We start from the raw sequence: 19,233 nt of genomic DNA on the forward strand, positions 1-19,233 counted from the left end.
TTAACAGTAATAGAGGCACAAAAAATGCTCTCGATTTTATAATATATGACTAGGTATATTGTAATATCCTACCCAGCCAAATGTGAGAGAGCATGTAATGGATGTTTCATTAAATATGTCCAGGAAAGAAGTTACAGATATTGAAACATTTATCCTATTTTAATTCTTTCTTCTTTCACTCACAATTTCATTCCAGATGCACATGAATTTATTTGGCGAATTAAATGTTGTGATATAAAATGTTTTGTGTTGTCATCCTATCATGGCATGCATCTTATTGACAATGTATACCAGTGTATCCTTATTGACAGTGTATACCAGTGTATCCTTATTGACAGTGTATACCAGTGTATCCTTATTGACAGTGTACATCCATGTAATCCTTAATGACAGTATGCACCAGTGTATCCTTATTGACAATGTATACCACTTGATGACAGTGTAGTGTATCCTGGAAAAAAATACTCTGGAGTTACCACCACTGTTAAAGCCTTCATGACAAAATTGGAGCATATAATATTGTTTATGAGCACATGTTTTTATATGGAGATGTCTATTTAGGCAGGTTTTTGCTATACTCGTGGAAAGAAATTGAAGCTTACAATCTGTAAAATCATTCTTTATTATTACACTTGCTGAAGCCTACTCACAGGTGGGTAACTACAATACTTCATTTTCAGAGGCTCTGAAAAATGGAGCAATTTGTTTCATCCTTTTTATCTGTAGGTAAATAGCATTGCCAGTCTAAATCGTGAACAAGCACGATAACAGGCCACAGTTATTGTCAGTGGGTTAGGCAAACTTTTGATATGGATGATAAGATTATACCAATGATTCAATCAGCACAATTAATCTCACTTTATCAATAAACAAGCTTGAAGATACGAGACCTTTTCCACACTTCTGCTTAAAAATTGAATATTGATCTTGAAAAGGGCACAGACAAAATTTACTGAACCAGGATACAACTTTATCACTGTACATTTAAATTTGAGCAAACTGCTGTATCTACATCTATGCAGGTGAATGAGGTTAACTTAGGGGTTATGGTCACAGATTTGTGCTGGTACTTTAATATTATTATTTAAAAAATTAATCCAGTTTAAAAAAAGGGGTGATATGAAAACAGAATATTTGAATGATTTCAAATATTTTACATTGTTCAGTAAACATTGAATGTGCAAAATTGAATCTAAAATCAGCCATATTGATTTTTATCCTTACTGTGTTGGTTTTGTCCATCTTGTGGTCTGTTTATCTGTTAGCACAGGTTTGTTTTGCTACTCCAAATACCTGGAGCCATTTTTACTTGGGATTTTCATCAGAAGAGTTCTTATGGTATGTGCCTGGTCCTAAATCAAAATGGCTAACCATCAATATGGCCACCATTGTGGTTGTTTTTAAAAATATAATTATCTCTACTCCCAGTTACATGATTATATCAGCATGGGGTTTTCACCAATAGACATTTTATGATACCTAGTTGGTCTTGGATGAAAATGGTGTCAGTCATGTATCCACTATGGCTGCCATGACAACTGTTGTGAAAATCTTCATGTCACTACTGGCCCTGAATGGATGAGAATTAAGATGATATCTACTGTGTAATGAATGAAAATGATGCCAGTCTGACAGCCAATGTGTCCACCACAGCAGCTGATTTGAAAATCTTGTTATTGCAGAAGAATATCAGAGATGGTTTGAACATTGGGCTGTTAAAAGGAAGAGATGATCTTATCTTGAATTTCTTGAAATTCCTTTGGCCCATGAGAGCACCATCCCTTTGAGGGACTACTTTTATGCACCATGTGAGCACCATTTAGAAGTTTTATTGCACAAAGATGAAAAATAAGGTTCTTAGGCACATGGGCACAGCCTGGAATGAACCATGAAACCATGGTTACAACAAAAGATGAATATATACCTAATGATTCTTGACCATATTTAGAATGCCATTTGCATGTTCTTTCTCTTTTCAGTGACCTTACTGCCAATGAGATTCAATACTTAAATGAATCAGCATTTCGGAATTTGCCATCTCTGAAAGACCTGTGAGTACAGCTGGATTACTTTTTAATTAATTAAATTAAATAGTCCCATTTTACATTTTTTTTATGTCAGCCAATGCATGCAAGACCTTATAATGTTTCTGACCAAATTTACAACAATTGGGTTAAAATTGATATATGTGACATAACAGAGATCTGACAGAAACTGATACAAGTTTATGTTCTGGCAACCCTTAAAATTACAAGCAGGCTTATTTTTAGCAGCTTATCAGATAATACTTTACATTTCATGTTAAAGAATAATAGTTACCACTAACAACATGTTGGGAATAATTTTCTTCGCTTTTTGCAGTAAGTTTTAATTTGATTGGTAAATGAAAAGATCAACAGAACATGACCTCATATTGGCACCTGTCACTAGCATTTCGTGTTAAAGAAAGTTATTGTTACCACCAATAGTATGTTGAGAATGTTCTTCACTTTTTGCAGTAAGATCTTATTTGATTGGTAAATGAAAAGATCAGCAGAACATGACCTCATGTTGGCACCTGTCACTAGAACCAAAATTTAATCCCATTGATGCTGCAACATTTAGAAATTACTCAGACCACAACATAAGTATGTTTGTCCTTGATATTTGTAGTAGGTCTTATAATGGTACTGTGAATTAATTAAGTTTGTACCTAAATTCATGGATTTGGGTCATGGCTGCATTGTTGTTACAGAAGGACCTTGAGCTTATGTTTTTTTAAATCATGGATTTAGAACAGGATCCTATTATATCCACACAAAAACCATGATTTATAGACTTTTTAAATTCATGGATTTGGGAAAAAGGCCTATTCATTCCACAAAAGGACCATGATTTATAGAGTTTTTAAATTCATGGATTTGGGAAAAAGGCCTATTCTTTCCACAAAAGGACCATGATTTATAGAGTTTTTAAATTCATGGATTTAGGGAAAAGGCCTATTCTTTCCACAAAAGAACCATGATTTATAGGGTTTTTAAATTTGTGGATTTAGGAGACTGTGCTGTTATTTCCACAGAAGGATCATGGATTTGTTGGTTTCTAAATTTGTGGATTTAAGATAGGGTTATTTTTACTTACACAGACGGATCCTGATTCAGTAGTCTCTTTGATTTGTGGTTTCTAGCAACCATGAGCATAGGTACCCCACCAAAAAAAAATATTTAATTCACAGTATTAAATTACATCAGTTTGCTTATATTAAAAGAAACAGTTGGATTCTTTTCTTTCCTGTTGATCAGAACTTCGGTGTAAAACATTTTTTTAGGAATACATGTTTAAAGAATATATATGAACATTAGTCCTATCTGGTACCAAAGAATATTGACTACACTGTCAGGTATAAAATTTACAAGGACAACTTGGCTTACCATTTATTTGATCTAAACATGTATATATTTGAACATTTCCTGTATTTTCTTATTCTTGAGATACATTTGCATACAAAACCTTCGATTCTTTGAAACGATTTTAGGTTGTGTGGCTGAGACCCGAATTCTGTTTTTTTATATAGAGAAATCATAGAATTCATATTAATTGAAACAAAGCGGAGCAAAATAAAAATACATTTTTTCAGTGTCTATGATGCCTACAGCAAATGGTGAGCAAGTTATGTATTATTCAATTAAATCAAGACACTGTAATGGCTAGTTTTTAGAGGCCTATGTGTACTTTATTTTTTACATTGAGAAGCCTCAGATCTTTTTATTTCCAGTTTAAAGCAGCCTTTAAATATCAGGAGTTGGTCATGGAAACATTTTCAACTAAAACACCGTTCATAAGCTGTCAGAATAACTGTCAGTCAACTGCCATTGTTATGATATTATGATTATGTCAGACGTTGCAGACAAACTTGTTGTGATTAAGAAAAATTGTCACACATTTTGTGCATGTTTGTTTTTTCTTCTTCTCATTATCGGCATATATAGTGAATACATACATATACATACCTTACGCTGATGTAGCAATATAACAGTATGGTCCCGTGGAGGACCAGTTAGACAATACAAAGGTACTTGTATCATTACTTAGATAAACACGGGTGTAACATGACATGTCCAGGTGTTGCATTGATTATTCCCTTTATATGTACGGTTTAGAATATCTTTTGTTTAACTTTTATAAAAGACGAAAGATTTTTTAATGCCTGAATGTGAGCTGGCTTAGAAGATTTTGTACAGGATTACAATATGAAAAATGTTGTTTATAATAAAATATAAGAGATTCATGCAAGTGAAAATGGATCAGCTGCAAGCTGAATCTCGAGGACTTTATGATGCCTTTATAATTTTCCACATTATCATAGGGCTTTCCTTAATTTTCTGAACAGGTGGCTACACAGGCAAGCAAGTTCAGCAAGTAAATTTACTTTGGGGTAGGGGGAGTCATGGCGTATGCTTCCTAAAAAAAATTGAAATCAGAGATGCAACTGTAGTGCATTTTTAGTAATTATTGTTTTGTTGTCTATCCATTATCCATCTTTTTTGGCACATGTTTGTTCTCGCTACTCCTCAACCCCACGGAGGATTGTCAAGAAACTTGAGACACATTTTCCCCATGGTCTGGTTGGTTTAAAATGAAAAAGATGTTGCTCAGACATCCAGTATGGCCACCACAGTGGCCATTTGGAAAATATTGTTATTGCCACTCCTTAATGTATGGTCATAGCAAGATAGAGTTTTGATATCTAGATATATTTAAAATCTTGTTATTGCAACTCCTGCTGAATGGAGAGTCATATTGAGATGGTGGTTATACAGAATACTTTGTATGAATTCATATAGGTCTTAAATGAAAACAGTGGTGACTTGACATCCAAAGTAGCCACCACATTGGCCATTTTTAATTTTTTTAAATATCTATTGCTGAATGAATGGTCATATCAGCATGGGGTTTCACAAAAAGACATGGTATCTAGATGGCCCTAAATTAAATTGGTATTGGTTTGACATCCAGTATGGCCACCATAGCAGCCATATTGAAAATGTTTTTGCTACTCCTCTGGAACAAAAGATGCAGAGATGGGATAAGATGCAGCTGCTTCCCATCTGTAAAAACTATTGACATTTGTTATCATTTGGGTTTATTTTGCCACAACCTTTCTAAAACTTTATATTGCCCTCTAAGTCCAACACACCAGAGTTGAGCAGTTTGCATATGCTATGTTAATGTTGTGTGATGAAAAGCTGTAAACTATTATATTTTCTATTTAGGAGAATAAATTAATTGCATGCATTTATGAACAGCAACATTTTTAAAACCATGTATTCTGTAGGGTTGGTTTTAAAACTAATTATAATTTAATGAGTACAGAAATCAAAGTACACAGTAGTGACGATAACAAGTTTTGCATCCAGGAATTATGGAAAGAGCTCCTTGTAACACATTTACCACTTGTTAAAATATATACTACATTTCGCTTTTAAGTCGAGTCCAGTTGCAAACAATATAAACCTTGATCTGCTGTTTATGATGTGCAGGCAGAGTAGTGTCTCTGTTCTTCTGATTACTCTGACCCAGATCTGCTGTGCATTATGTGATGGTAGATCTGGTTCTGTGCTTTTTGCAGTTCAAGTCTACTTATTATCTAGCATGTATGGTAAGCCCATTTGCTACTGGATGAAAAATAAGTACCAGTTATGTTACCATATATACTCAGTTATAAATTGAGTCAAATTGCAAGCAAAAAAGATTCTGATTAATGGGTCATAATTAGGGTATATTTTGTTTGTTCTACACATTACTCTTAACAAACTGCACAGAATCGGTTATGTCAGTGGATTATGCAGCAGCAGATCTGAGTCTGTGCAGTTTGCAGTTCGACTGTCTTATAAGCAAGTATATATGGTATGTTTAGTCTAACCCAGTTAAAGTTTTCATCTTTATAATGTATGCAGTCAAATGGTGAAACATATAAGCTAAAAAATTTGTACATGTTGCCACAAAAATTTACAGCCCCAAACCTGCCTGTACCATACTTCCAAGCTCTGCAGCATCAAGGTTATTTAAGATACACCAAAAGTGGGCGGTATTACAAAAAAGCAGACATATATAGCTCTACAATGATACCAAATAATCTGGACGCTCTAGTTGCACTACAAAATACAGAGGGAAAAACCTAATTTTTGGGACCAATTTTTTTCTCTCACCGAAAATTCACCCTTGGTCAGAATCAGATTTTGTGTCCAGATTTTAGACCTTTTGGCCTCAGATCTAAGGCAGACCGATCTAAACTGCACACAGATAGATGAACCTTTGCCAAAAAGTAGGACAAGGTGGGCATAAATAATCATTGGAAAATGATGTTTCTAATACAACTAGGCATTAGGCTAATGGAAAATCTGTTGAAAGTGGATGTATTAGGATGTATTCCGAAATAGCCCCCAAAATGTGTTTCCTACTCGCATTTCAGGCAAAAACGACAAAACCCTCCAGGGCTGAATGAGCTAATGTAATGTGTCATTTTTCTTACCCTTTAATTTGTAATACACCCTTTCGACTTTCAGAATTTTTATTATTTGGCCTTGAATTGTTTTGCTTAGTGAATGATATTCATATTACAATTTTTCAGATGTTAGTTGCTAATCAAAGTTGTAATTCATTTTTCATGTATTGTTTAGGGGTTGAAAATCTCTTGAAACATGTTGCCCAGAAAACACTTTTAATCAGTTTGGTATTATAAAAATACAAACAGCAATGCAAAACTTTGACAGGGTGATAAGTTATTTTGAATAACTTGTTCTGTGAGTCTTGTAACATCAGTTGGAAGTTATGACAGAATAATATGTTCTCTCATAAGCATTTATTAGTACTGAGGAGTTTGAGTGAAGCACTTGTACGATTTTAATCAATACACATTTTAGTACAACATATGAACTAGTAAAAAATATTCTTGACATTACATCCATTAATTAAAAAGAAAAAGATTGGTCAGCCTTTAATTGATGAGCAGAAAATTCACTCAGTCAGCCCTTAATTGATGAGCAGAAAATTCACTCAGCTGCTGGAAAATTTCACCCCCTTTTTCAAATTGGGCAAAGGAATCTTCTAATATTATTTGTGGACGTGACAAATAATTAATATTAATTGTAGGTACCTCAGAGATTGGTAACAAAGTTTTTACCTTTAATTATTTGTACACCTAAAGAAATTATTGTGCACCTGAAAAATAATTTGTACATCATACAAAATAATGAAAAGAAATTACCTGGTATTAAGAAATGCATGAAAATTACAGACAATATAACAAATATTTTGTAGCAGTTAATAATTGCAGATCTGGATATATTCCTAGATGGCAACATTCCTTGCACTATGGGTCATTTTATCTTCCTGTACACCCAACTGCTAATGTTGTAGACCCAGATCTGCAGTTGAATAATGTGCCATTAGGTCAGGGTCAATACTGTTTGCTAAAAAAATGATTAAAAATCATGAGGAGTAACATACATGATGCGTTAGCAAATACAGTTGTAGTTCAGAAACATTCCAACATTACCAGGGTGTCTTGCTTTCAGAGAGGAAATGATAAAATAAATTGATCTATTTGGATCTCTTTTCCAATATCATTGTCAGGAATGATTGCCACATTTTCACCTTCTTTTTTTTAGATAACAATGCCACCAGATTTATAACTGTTGATGTTTCCAAGTGTTAAAACAATGCAAAGGTGCCATAAAGGGCTGCTTGAACCAGCTTAGCTGGCTCCCCCTGGCTGAGACAGCATTAACTGGAATTTTGGGCTTATCCAGGGTGAAAGTTCACCCCTTCATCATAGGCCCTGAGTCAGTATGTCTGATTTTGGGGTTGTTGGTGGGACAACTCTTTTCTGAGCCCCAGGGGTCTTGGTACCATTCCTGGACACACTGGTATTCTATGATAAAATGAAGTGGAATGGAGTCCTAGTTTTCACCAGATTGGAATTACTGTCATGTTTATTGCATGACCTTTATTGACATAGCCCAACATGTTTGTCAAGATTGATATCTGGGTGATATTTATATTGTCCAATTGTACAGATTTTGGGATGATATCTATCCTTAGGAGGTGAAGAGTTGGATCAGAGGACTGTATCAGATGACAGACCTCTATTCTGTCACTCCAGCCAATTACAGTGGGCACTGGCTTGCATCAAATTCACCATGCCCAATAAATTATTGAATCTCTCATTTTGAGATGAATTAACACAATCAGAGTGTGGTTTAGGTTGTAATCTACAGGTGTGAGGCTATGCAGGGTATGTAGGTTGTAATTTATAGATGTGGGGCTATGTATGTAGTGTAGGTTACTGTAATCTACAGGTGTGAGGCTATGCAGGGTATGTAGGTTGTAATTTATAGATGTAGGTAGTGTAGGTTACTGTAATCTACAGGTGTGAGGCTATGCAGGGTATGTAGGTTGTAATTTATAGATGTAGGTAGTGTAGGTTACTGTAATCTACAGGTGTGAGGCTATGCAGGGTATGTAGGTTGTAATTTATAGATGTAGGTAGTGTAGGTTACTGTAATCTACAGGTGTGAGGCTATGCAGGGTATGTAGGTTGTAATTTATAGATGTAGGTAGTGTAGGTTACTGTAATCTACAGGTGTGAGGCTATGCAGGGTATGTAGGTTGTAATTTATAGATGTAGGTAGTGTAGGTTACTGTAATCTACAGGTGTGAGGCTATGTATGGTAGTACCAGGAGGAGCTGTATAACTTGACTAACTGGTCTAATATACACATGAACTGTGAGCAGAGTATAACTAACTTATCTGTCATAGTATGTGCTAAGAGATCAGATTCAGTGTTCTCATTCCTAAGTATGATTCCTGGTGAACAGGGAACCACAGTAGGTCTGTTGGTAGAGGTTCTGACCTGTAATTGAATGGATGTGGGTTTGATATCTTCCTGGGCCACCCTCAATGTCAGTTGTTTGTGTCCTTGGTATATGCACTTGGCTCCAATATTCTTGATGTAGCCATGGTATATTCAATCAAAGGATTTAAATACCAGCCAAACACCAGCAGAGTAAAATGGTGTGGCACATAACACATAAAAGAATACATTGTGCAGAGGCAATTTGAGTGATCAGCCTTTCCCAGGGGAACATGGCAGCTGATCTGACTTGGACAAGGGGGTGGGGTTGATGTTTAACTAACCCTTCTAGTGATGTTATCAGATGTCACCATTGTGTATTGTACAGATCAATTGGAATAGAGTGCCTTTTTCAGAGACATATGGTAGCTGTTCTGGCCTGGACTGGGGGAGAGGAGGGGTGAACTCCACCCCTCCATTGATGTTATCAAATGTCATCATTGTATTTTGTAAAAATCAATTGGTGTGCCTTTCTCAGGGACATATGGCAGCAAAACTGGCATGGACTGGGCTGGATTTTGCATGTGATGAAATGTCACCATTTTGATATATCATTGTCAGACTTGATGATAGTACTGATAAATATTAAATGTCCACCATGCCATATAGGTTTAAGATATCCTGTGCCACAAGTAAATCCATTTCTGGTTGACTGCAATGCAGTTGTTTTCAAATGGCATCATAAATGATACTTGATACTGCCTCTGAAAAATCTATTAATGCAGTCAGTCATCAGAAAGTCCCCAAAAGAGTTCCTTTTATATGGGTTTTATTGATTTTAATTCATTAATGTGGACAGCATGTATTTAACTCGCCCTGAAAGTCAAGATGTTCACTTTGTTAAAACCAGAGCCATGTTGTGAGACAGTTTTTTTTTACCCTGCAAGGTTGGGGATGATCCAATATCTGGGCTGACTGATAATCATGTACCATTTCAGTAATTCATAATAAACATTTTTGTTTTTATTTACAATTTTTTTCTTTCTTTAAGTTTTTTATATTTATTGCATGTATGCAATACAAGTTTTGAAAACTGTGATAGTAACATGTGACAAAAAATAAAAGGCACTTGTTTGGTTAGATAAGCTTTGAATTACTGCTTTCCTGTTCTTTTTATTTTAAACTCCTTGGACCTTTTAAGGGTGAACTGAAGGCATACTATTCACATAAAAGTAGGAATGAAAGCTTAAAATTATGTTGCTGTTTTGGGTTTAATGCCATTTCATAGTGCAAGATTGGCTATACATGGCAGCCAATATAACAGGTGGAGGAAGAACCTGGGGATAACCTTGGTAAAAACCACCGACCCATGGAGAGCTACTGACAAGTTTTTTAAAATACCCATTTTGGCTAGGCCTGAGACTATAACCCACACAAACAGGTGAGATGGCAGTGATTGGGCAAGGTGAGTGCTTTAGACCACTTTATCATCCAGGGTCTTGATCACAACTATTGCTAATATTTTTCCCTCGTATGACTTATTTGACGTATGTTACCAATTTTCTTGTCTCAGGTTTTTGCCTCAGATTTATTTATTGACATCTGCTTTACTAAAGATTAGTAAATACGTCATGTAGATTTATTTTCAAGAACAGAAGTAGTAGTCTTTCGTAGTTTTAGCACTTGTGGCTGTGAAATTTATGTCATGGGAAATTACTGGCAGTTCAGGATGGAGATCATGCAAATGTTTTGTATCCCAAAAAGTGGCTGTCTAATTCATTCACATAATTGAATATTTTCAGATTTCATTGTATTTCAGAAACGTTTGCTTTAAACAGTGTCATGATAATATGTGCTTTCCCTTTTCAGAAAACTCAGCAATAACAAATTAGAGGAAATTCCAGTTTTTAGAGACAACCCAAGTTTGCTTTCGCTTGAGCTGTAAGTATGATTATGTTTTCCCAATTATTTTTTATATCAGTGCTTTCTTAAGTTTTATCAACAATAACACTCTCTGTTAAAGAGGTCAGAAGTACTGTTTTATTTCTTACTGATCTTAAAAAAAGGATGGAATCTTTAACTTCTTACATTGAACTTCATTGTTTCAAGTCCACAAAAGTTTCCATTTTTTAAATTTGCTGGTCATAGTAGCTTATGGGATGCTCTTTTGTGTTTGGTCCATATATCATGTGTCATCTGTGTGTTTATTGGTTCACATTTGATATCATTACTCCCCCTAGATTACATGCAGGAATGCCATGAAACTTTAAAGACATTTATCTCATAGTTTGGTTGGTAATGAAAATGGTGCTGCTCTGATACCTAATATGGCCACTGCAGTGACCATTTCAAATGTTTTAATCACTACTTCTCCTGAATGAATGGTCACATGAAAAATATCTTATAATGTCTCATTGGTCATAAATGAAAATGGTGCTGATCTGCCCCCCCCCCCCAATATGGCCACCACAGTGGTTATCTTAAAATCTTTTTATCTTATGGCTAGTTCTCCTTAATGACTGGTCAGATCAACATTGTACTTACTTTCAGCAGAAGTTTTGTTTGTTATGTCTAGTTTGCCCAAAGTGGAAATGGTGCCAGTCTGATATCCCGTATGGCTACCATTGGTGCTTTCTTAAAAATCCTGTTGTTTTTTTCTTCCAAAATGGAAAGTCATATCAATATCAGTACTCTTTTTCCCTGAAAGATTTCCATTTTTATCGTCTAGTTGGTCCAAAATGAAAATAGTGCAGACTGATCAAGAACATGGCCATCTTGAAAATATTATAATCTCTATTTCTTTCAAATAGGTTGCCATATCGTGGGAATTTCACAGATTGACTCTTTATGATACCTCGATGGGTGGTTATATTGACATGGGGTTTTCACCAAAAAGACTTCTAATGATGTCTGCTTTGTCCTAAATGAAAATGGTACCAATCAGTCCACCACAGCCAGCTAATTTGAAAATCTTTGTTATCTCCTAAGAACATGAGAGATACTTTCCACACTCTGCAGTTAAGAGAAAGAAATGATTTTATCTTTAATTCTTAGTTCTTTTCACCCAGTAGAATAGTGGTGCCTTTGATGGACTTTTCTTTGGTTTTGTTGGCTTTAATGGTACATTTTAACAATATCTTGATGAGGAAATGGGATCTACATGCTTTACCGAAAGACCTCTGCCAAGACGTGCAGAAAAGTTGATCATCACGAGATGTATTTGTATAAATAAATATTTTAAAGTGGACATCCCTTGAGGTTTGTTAATTATTTTGTCTAATTCTTGTAGAAATTGTTGCAAATTTTCAAGAATTGTTACTACATGTATATTAGTAAATTGTAAGATATATAGCTTTGTTAAAATTTATTGCAAGTTGTCACGTTGTCTTGCTTATGATACATTTTTCAAAAGACGAGAGTTACAATGTCAGTCAATCCATCAATCTATCTGTCTGACCATCTTTTTGATTAAAATGTTTGTTTTCCCCCGGATAATATCAGTGGTTTTGTATAGCATTAAAAAATCCATGATTTTGAGTGTTCCGTGAAAATTCTTGAATTATACAAAATTGATTTTGTCCTTGAAAAAGTACTTGATTTTTTGTTAAATGAAGATCTCGGCCTCCTGACTTTTTGATATTAACTTATAGAATTCAAAAGCATCTAACTGAATAAAATAAGCATCTTTTTAAATTCAGACCTTTTATTATTTTTGTATTTTCAAAACATAATATAAATAAAATGGGATCAATTGGGTGGATCAAATGACACTTGACTTAGATAGTTATCAGGAGAATTTAAGTGACCTTTATGTATTGATGCAACATTTTTTTAAATACATGTAATTAAAAAAAAATTATTTAAAAAAAATACTTCTGTAGTTCATGATGAATTGATAATGTAACATGATATCTCTTGGTTGTAATGCATGAATCATTACCAGGGGAGAAAATAAATGTACATTTATTTGGTTCTTTTTTTACAGAAACCACAATCGGATTCATACAATTGATATGCAGCCCCTGACCTTCCTGACAGGATTAGAATCGCTACAAATTACACACAATGACATCATGCATATATCAAAGGAGAGCTTTCCTGCCAACCTTACCTTGAAGAAATTGTGAGTGCATCGTCTTATTGATCAAATTAGCCTCTTGATTTGTCGAGTGGTCAGAATGGTCACTTTTATTAGTTTTGAATTTATCAGCATCATCTAAGACTTTTTTTTCAGCAGGAAAATCATTACAGTTAAATTTTATTTGTAAAACTTAGAAAATCGTGCCTCTCAAATAGGTTAGTGGGCTTTTGACCGCCAGATATGAGGTCCAATATAGCCACCACATTATAAACGTCACAATTCTTCTTTAGCCCTTTTTTCCACATTCTTGGCTGTATCATGCTGAGGAAGTGGGAGCCAAGTGCCTTTCCCTGGGATACTCTAACGCAGTCACCCTGGCCTGGCCTGGCCTGGTTGGGTATCATACCCATGACCAATTGGATTATGGTCTCAATGCAATACCAACAGAGCTACACAACTTATTTAATTATGTTGGTTCTTAGAAGTATATTATGAAATTGAATTACTTAGCATTCGTTGTATGATTATACCACAAAGCCTAGAATTGATAGGTATATACACACCTCATTCAGATTTTGCAGAATTGACCTTTTGGTTCCGCAGCTTTAATCCCCAGTATCAGTACATGTATGCATCTAGGCTACATCTGATAAATAAATACCGTATTTCGTAATCGTATTATGCAGGTCTTACTTCTAGAGACCTAGGCTGAAATCAGGCATAGCAGATAAAGGTTTTCATTTTCAGTAAGGTTCGAAAGAATCGGGCTAGATCCTTTAACTGTTTTTAGAGGATAATGCAACAGCATATCTTTGTCTATGACCAGTGTCTATTCTAGGATCCATGATTGTAGGACTTGAGATAACTGTTCAAGAGTTGTGCCAAAAAATCAGGTGTATGTGATCAAGCATAAGTTTCAAATGGTAGATGGGAATTCCCCCTTCTCCCATGTCAGTTCTTGAATAGATTTTGTAGTAATTGCTTTTGAGGACATACACAAATGTAAATATACTGTTTTTGCAGTGAAAACAAAAAAGCAGCTGAACAGCTCTTCAATCTAGGACAATCTCTCATCTCAGATGTGGTTAGATAGACATTATATTTACATAGCAATTTGTAAGTGTTATGATGGTTTGCACGTTTTTGACACCCTTCTCAGTTTCCACCATAGGATGAGACTGCTGTTGAAATAGACATTTCCATTGCTTTTATGTTGGTTCAGATAGCTGGTTTGTTTGGACTTATTTAAAATTGACAAGTCAGATGCCTATATCTTTTTTTGTTTGTTTGTTAAAATACAATTTAAATAATGCATTGATATAATGCATCTAACTCACTGATTACAATTAAATATGGTATATAGTCTTGGCCCCCCACTTTTAAAAGGGCAGAAATTTAGGAGGCACCTCATTGTTTTGGCTGCATCACATATGATGCATCTTGAGCTGAAGGTGAACCCCAATTATCAAAGGTTACCAAATGGTGCTGATTCAGTGTTCAAAGATAAACATTAGGTACAACCATTTAATGGGCTGGAGACAAGCTGACTGTGGATATAGGAGGTTTGTCTAGTTCCATGGCTGGTGTTGACAGCTCTCATGTAATGCTGCTAACTATTGCATGGAAAATGCAGGAATTTGTACAGGCTTTCATCACATTGTCTGCTTCCTTTATTAGCTGATAATTTCTGGGGGATCTACTCTCTTTCCACTGTGTATCTAAGAGGGATTGTGACTCTAAGCAAAACATAGATTTATGTGATTGGATTTTAATGGCTTCTTAATGTGATGCAATGCATATTTGACAAAGCATGCTTTATTTATGTATAGACATGGCATAGGAGAAGAATTTTCTCAGGGTGGAACAGTTGCCTTCGACTTTGTTTAATAAAGATAAATAAATTGCTTAACATTTTAGGATGTTCATATGTTTTATCATTTGACTAAATTTCCCCTGAAACCTTTTATATAGTGATTTCACCAAATTTCTCTTTGCCTTCATTGATATAACTTTTCCATTGGATCCCAGATTTTTTTTCTTTTCATTTATTCAGGTACCTCATTTGTTGTTGAGAATATTTTATGCATTTGTAATGGAGATTTGTTTATCACAAAAGGTTTAGGATATTGCATTTTGGTGGTGATGTACAATTTTGCAAATTGCTATCCTGCAGCATGGCATACGACTTTTATGACACAGTGGAATAAGTAAACTATAGATGAGTGACACAGATAAAATTATGGTCAATTACATTGAAAAAATGGTTGTTATATTTATTTCATTTTTCCATTCTCTTTTTTTAAAAACATCAGTTGGCACCATATAGTCACTATTGTGCTAGGGTGCTGTAAACTACTTTCACATAAATGCATTCTATCTAATGTTCTTTTTTTTTTACCTTTCAGAGGCCTAAACAATAACAAGATCAGTTATCTGGAGGCTGGATGTTTTGATAACCTAACCTCACTGGAGTCCTTAAAGCTGAACAAAAATAAAATCAAACACATTCCCAAGGAACTTTTTAGTAAACTGAAAAACCTCAAGCAACTGTAAGTACTTTTTTCACTTTTTATCTTTCTCTCTCTTACATTTTTTAATTCTATTTCTGTATCCTTCTATCAGTTAGTCAGTTTTATGTACTGTCTAAACCCCTTGTGTAACATCATGCACCCACTGGCAAACAATTTGAACCATATATGCCAGCTGGTCAGGGTTTGTAACTACACACCTGCCAACCCATATGATTTGTCTGTAAATCTTACTAAATGACCCATACATTACTGATTTATGGAATATTAGTAATATTTACAAAAAATACAATACATGCGATTAAATCTGGCTCCATGATTGTCCATGTTAGATTCAGATCTGTGTTTCATATTAGACTCACTGGATGGAGTTGATCATGAAACAAGTCTAACTTTACAGGAATATGCAGGTTGTTTTAAACTACTCACATGTTTCATGCAAGGCACATACATTATGAAGCTGATGCTTATATATGTATAACATTTTCTAAAAATGGCATCAAATGAAGAAAAACATTTTAAAGATGAAAAAGACAATAACCCTTTTAAAAAGTTTAAACAATCAGCACCTGAGTAAAAACAAAGAAATATTCAGATTCGTGGGGAAAAGCAGGAAATTGCCTTTGGGTTATTTTCAATTTCACATGATGTCCAATATTATAATAAAACAATATGTCCAATAAACATAATTATTATTTTTATTGGACATCATGTGAAATCCAAATAACCTGCAGATTATGTCAAGTTGGGAGATCAAGCATGAAACCTTTGCTCCATGAGGTTTGGAATTACAGTTTCCGAAACTGTAATGGAGGTAAGTGTCTAAGTATGTTTTAGAAACGTAGTTGAACATAATGTTTTGCCTTCACTGCCTTTGCCACGGATCACACTTCTGAACTTTTAAATGCTTGTGTTCAGAGTCCATGATAGCAGTATATGATATTGTGTTATACTGTACTGAAAATTAGTCTAACTTTAGAAAAAAGTGTTGACTGCCTCACTGAGAAAGTCTTGTTACATGTATGGTTGGCAGGTCTGTATCTACTTGCTTGAATCATGTCAAATTAACAAGTACTCTGCCCTGGAGGATTATTTAACTTAGCCTGTAAAAAATAAAACTCTTGAACTTGAATCAAGCTTGAGATTATGTTTTGACCAATCAGAAATAGTGATATATTTGAAAGATCATATCTGATTGGTTGATAGTGGAAACTTCATCTTAGACTTCAGAATTTGCCCTTCCATCCTAAAACTTTTTTGGAGATGTCAGCATTCTACTTTCGTTGAACTGTCGGGTGGACATTTTCCCTTATAATGATCAAAATATTTAGATTTGTTAATTGTAGCATAACAGTGGCAAGTTTGGGTTAGAGAATGTCCCCTCTGCCCACTCAAGGTGCAACACTGAGATAATGAGCATTAATTATTGCTCCACACTGGGAATTCTTGCTTGAACTGTCCAAATGCAGCCTTCTGACTGGCCAGAATTTTTTAAAGCAAGATTTGATGTATAATAAAGTGTTATGATGGAACTCAGGTAGGGGGTGGGGATGGACCAGGCTGTGTTTGGTTTGCAGTTGAATATACATACACATGCACATATGGTAAATATTCATTCTACATGACAAACCCTTCTATTACAATGAAAAAGTTAGACTAATTGATGAATTTACGTTTCTTGCAAAGGGTGTGAACATCAGTAGGACACATTTGCTGACACTTCAGGCAAATATTAAGGTTTTCTAGATTTGTGACATCTTTTTAATTAATCGATATGAAGTTCTTTTTCCTAAACACGGAAATATTTGTGCAGTTAGTACTTATTTAGTAGGCAGAATTGGGATTTCTTTTTATACCTGAATGTTCCATTGTGTAATAGTGTTGATTTTGTGAGAAATACAATGTATCTGTTATATTAAGCACAGACCTTGACCTTAGAGAGTACTTACATGGTGATGACTCTTTTCTTCATTATTCGAATTTGGCACCAGCCACATTAGAGTTACCACCAGTGTAACAAAAACAAAATTGAATTTCAAATGAAACTATATACAAATACAAATTTCTCACTGCAATAAGTACAAGATAAAAGCATTGTTATTTCAGAGAAGGCTAAAATAATTCAACCCACAGTGACATGCATTAAAGTCACTGAAGACCCCCACAAGAGAAAATACACATTTGCTCGTTGCATTTTCAGTAATTTTAGCTTTCATAAACATGTATAAATAGCACATGTACATCACTTAATCATATTGATTTCTCTGTTAATAGTTTTCATTTTTTTCCCCTCATCTGACAAATGCTGTCTGATATTACAGATAAAGACTTGTTAAATAGACGAATCAATATCTTTTATGATTTCACATAGTGAGATAATGATTCAGTTAGGAGAAGACAATTATAATCTGTTGTCAAAACCGATTTGCTCAAAACTGGTGACTCACAATGTAATTTGCAATAATTTAAAAAATGGAGCAGTTCAGCTGTTGGACCTTTTGTACTTTAATGTCCAATGACAGCACATGATTGCTTCATTGACTCTCATATTCTGTATAGTGTTCCAACAAAACAATGTCCATTGTTATAGTAGTTTTTAAGATGGCATAGTGAATTGTAACTGGTGCTGCATCTTCCAAATTCTGCAGAAGAAAAAAATTTGAGAGCTCTTTTTATGCTTGCTATTTTTAATTTTATACTCTTCTTTTACTTGTCAGCAAGGATACAGTGTATTTATTCCAATCACACTCAAAAGTTCAAAACTTTTGTAACGTAAATGTCTAGCACCGAGAAGAGCAATCTGAAGTTGGTATTTTCCACCGTTAAATCTTTATGTGCTGTGTTTGACTGTTGTAATGTGTAATAATTTCTTTTGTGTAATGATAAATAAAATAAACTTTTTTTGGAAACAGGAGAACTTGGATTCATTATCATTTCTTTTCAGTGTTGTCCTATACTTGTTTTGACATCTTAGTTTCATGATGTCTTTATCAGCATACATCTGCATATAACCTGAGACAAGGCTGATTTCCAGACCTTGAAATATCTATCAGAAGAAAACTAATATTTTAACTTAATAATGTTTGATGTAATCATTGTTCAGCCTGCTCACTCATGATGGCCAGAGTAAAATGTTTTGGTCTTTGTAGTACCTACATGGGTATGTGAAAAAGCTTGCTAGTACCTTCCTGTGCATCTGTGGTTCTTCCCAGCGTTTTTCTGGGTTCTTCCTCAACCAGATAAACTGGCCACCATGTATAGCCTATGGTTGTCATCCATAACCTATTTATTGTATGCTGAAAAATAGCATTAAACCCACAAAACTAAAGCAAACTTGGTCTGTGTAGTACACAAAACATGGCATGGTAGGGAATGAAGTCAAAACTTGGTCTATGTAGTACACAAAACATAAGGCATGGTAGGGAATGAAGTCAAAACTTGGTCTCTGTAGTACACAAAACATATGGCATGGTGGGGAATGAAGTCAAAACTTGGTCTGTGTAGTACACAAAACATAAGGCATGGTAGGGAATGAAGTCAAAACTTGGTCTGTGTAGTACACAAAACATATGGCATGGTAGGGAATGAAGTCAAAAGGAGACTTTATTGGGCTTTGCAGTGCCATTTGTTTTTTGTTTTTTTGGGGGGTGGGTTATCATCCGGATTTATTTAAGACATTAAAACCAGTCAGTAACATGTGCAGTATAAAGTTACAATAGATTTTGAAATGCTAAACCATCTGCTAGTTGGTCATTAAGTCGTACATGCATTAAGACTATTATTGGAATCT

The 19,233-nt window shown here is 34.7% G+C and overlaps 1 protein-coding gene across 1 annotated transcript in view; it reads left to right on the plus strand.

Moving 5' to 3' along the window:
- The window catches only part of LOC149788058 (uncharacterized), a 102,039-nt gene that overhangs the window by 34,007 nt on the left and 48,799 nt on the right, over positions 1-19,233 (plus strand). Inside the window, exons 3-6 of the mRNA XM_089974344.1 lie at positions 1,980-2,051; positions 10,704-10,775; positions 12,820-12,957; positions 15,321-15,464. Of these exons, the coding sequence (XP_089830470.1) occupies positions 1,980-2,051; positions 10,704-10,775; positions 12,820-12,957; positions 15,321-15,464 (426 nt within the window). The remainder of the gene's footprint in view (positions 1-1,979; positions 2,052-10,703; positions 10,776-12,819; positions 12,958-15,320; positions 15,465-19,233) is intronic.

This window comes from Sinohyriopsis cumingii, chromosome 11 (assembly GCF_028554795.1).
Source record: "Sinohyriopsis cumingii isolate HCF-2022 chromosome 11, ASM2855479v2, whole genome shotgun sequence".
Lineage (NCBI taxonomy): Eukaryota > Metazoa > Mollusca > Bivalvia > Unionida > Unionidae > Sinohyriopsis > Sinohyriopsis cumingii.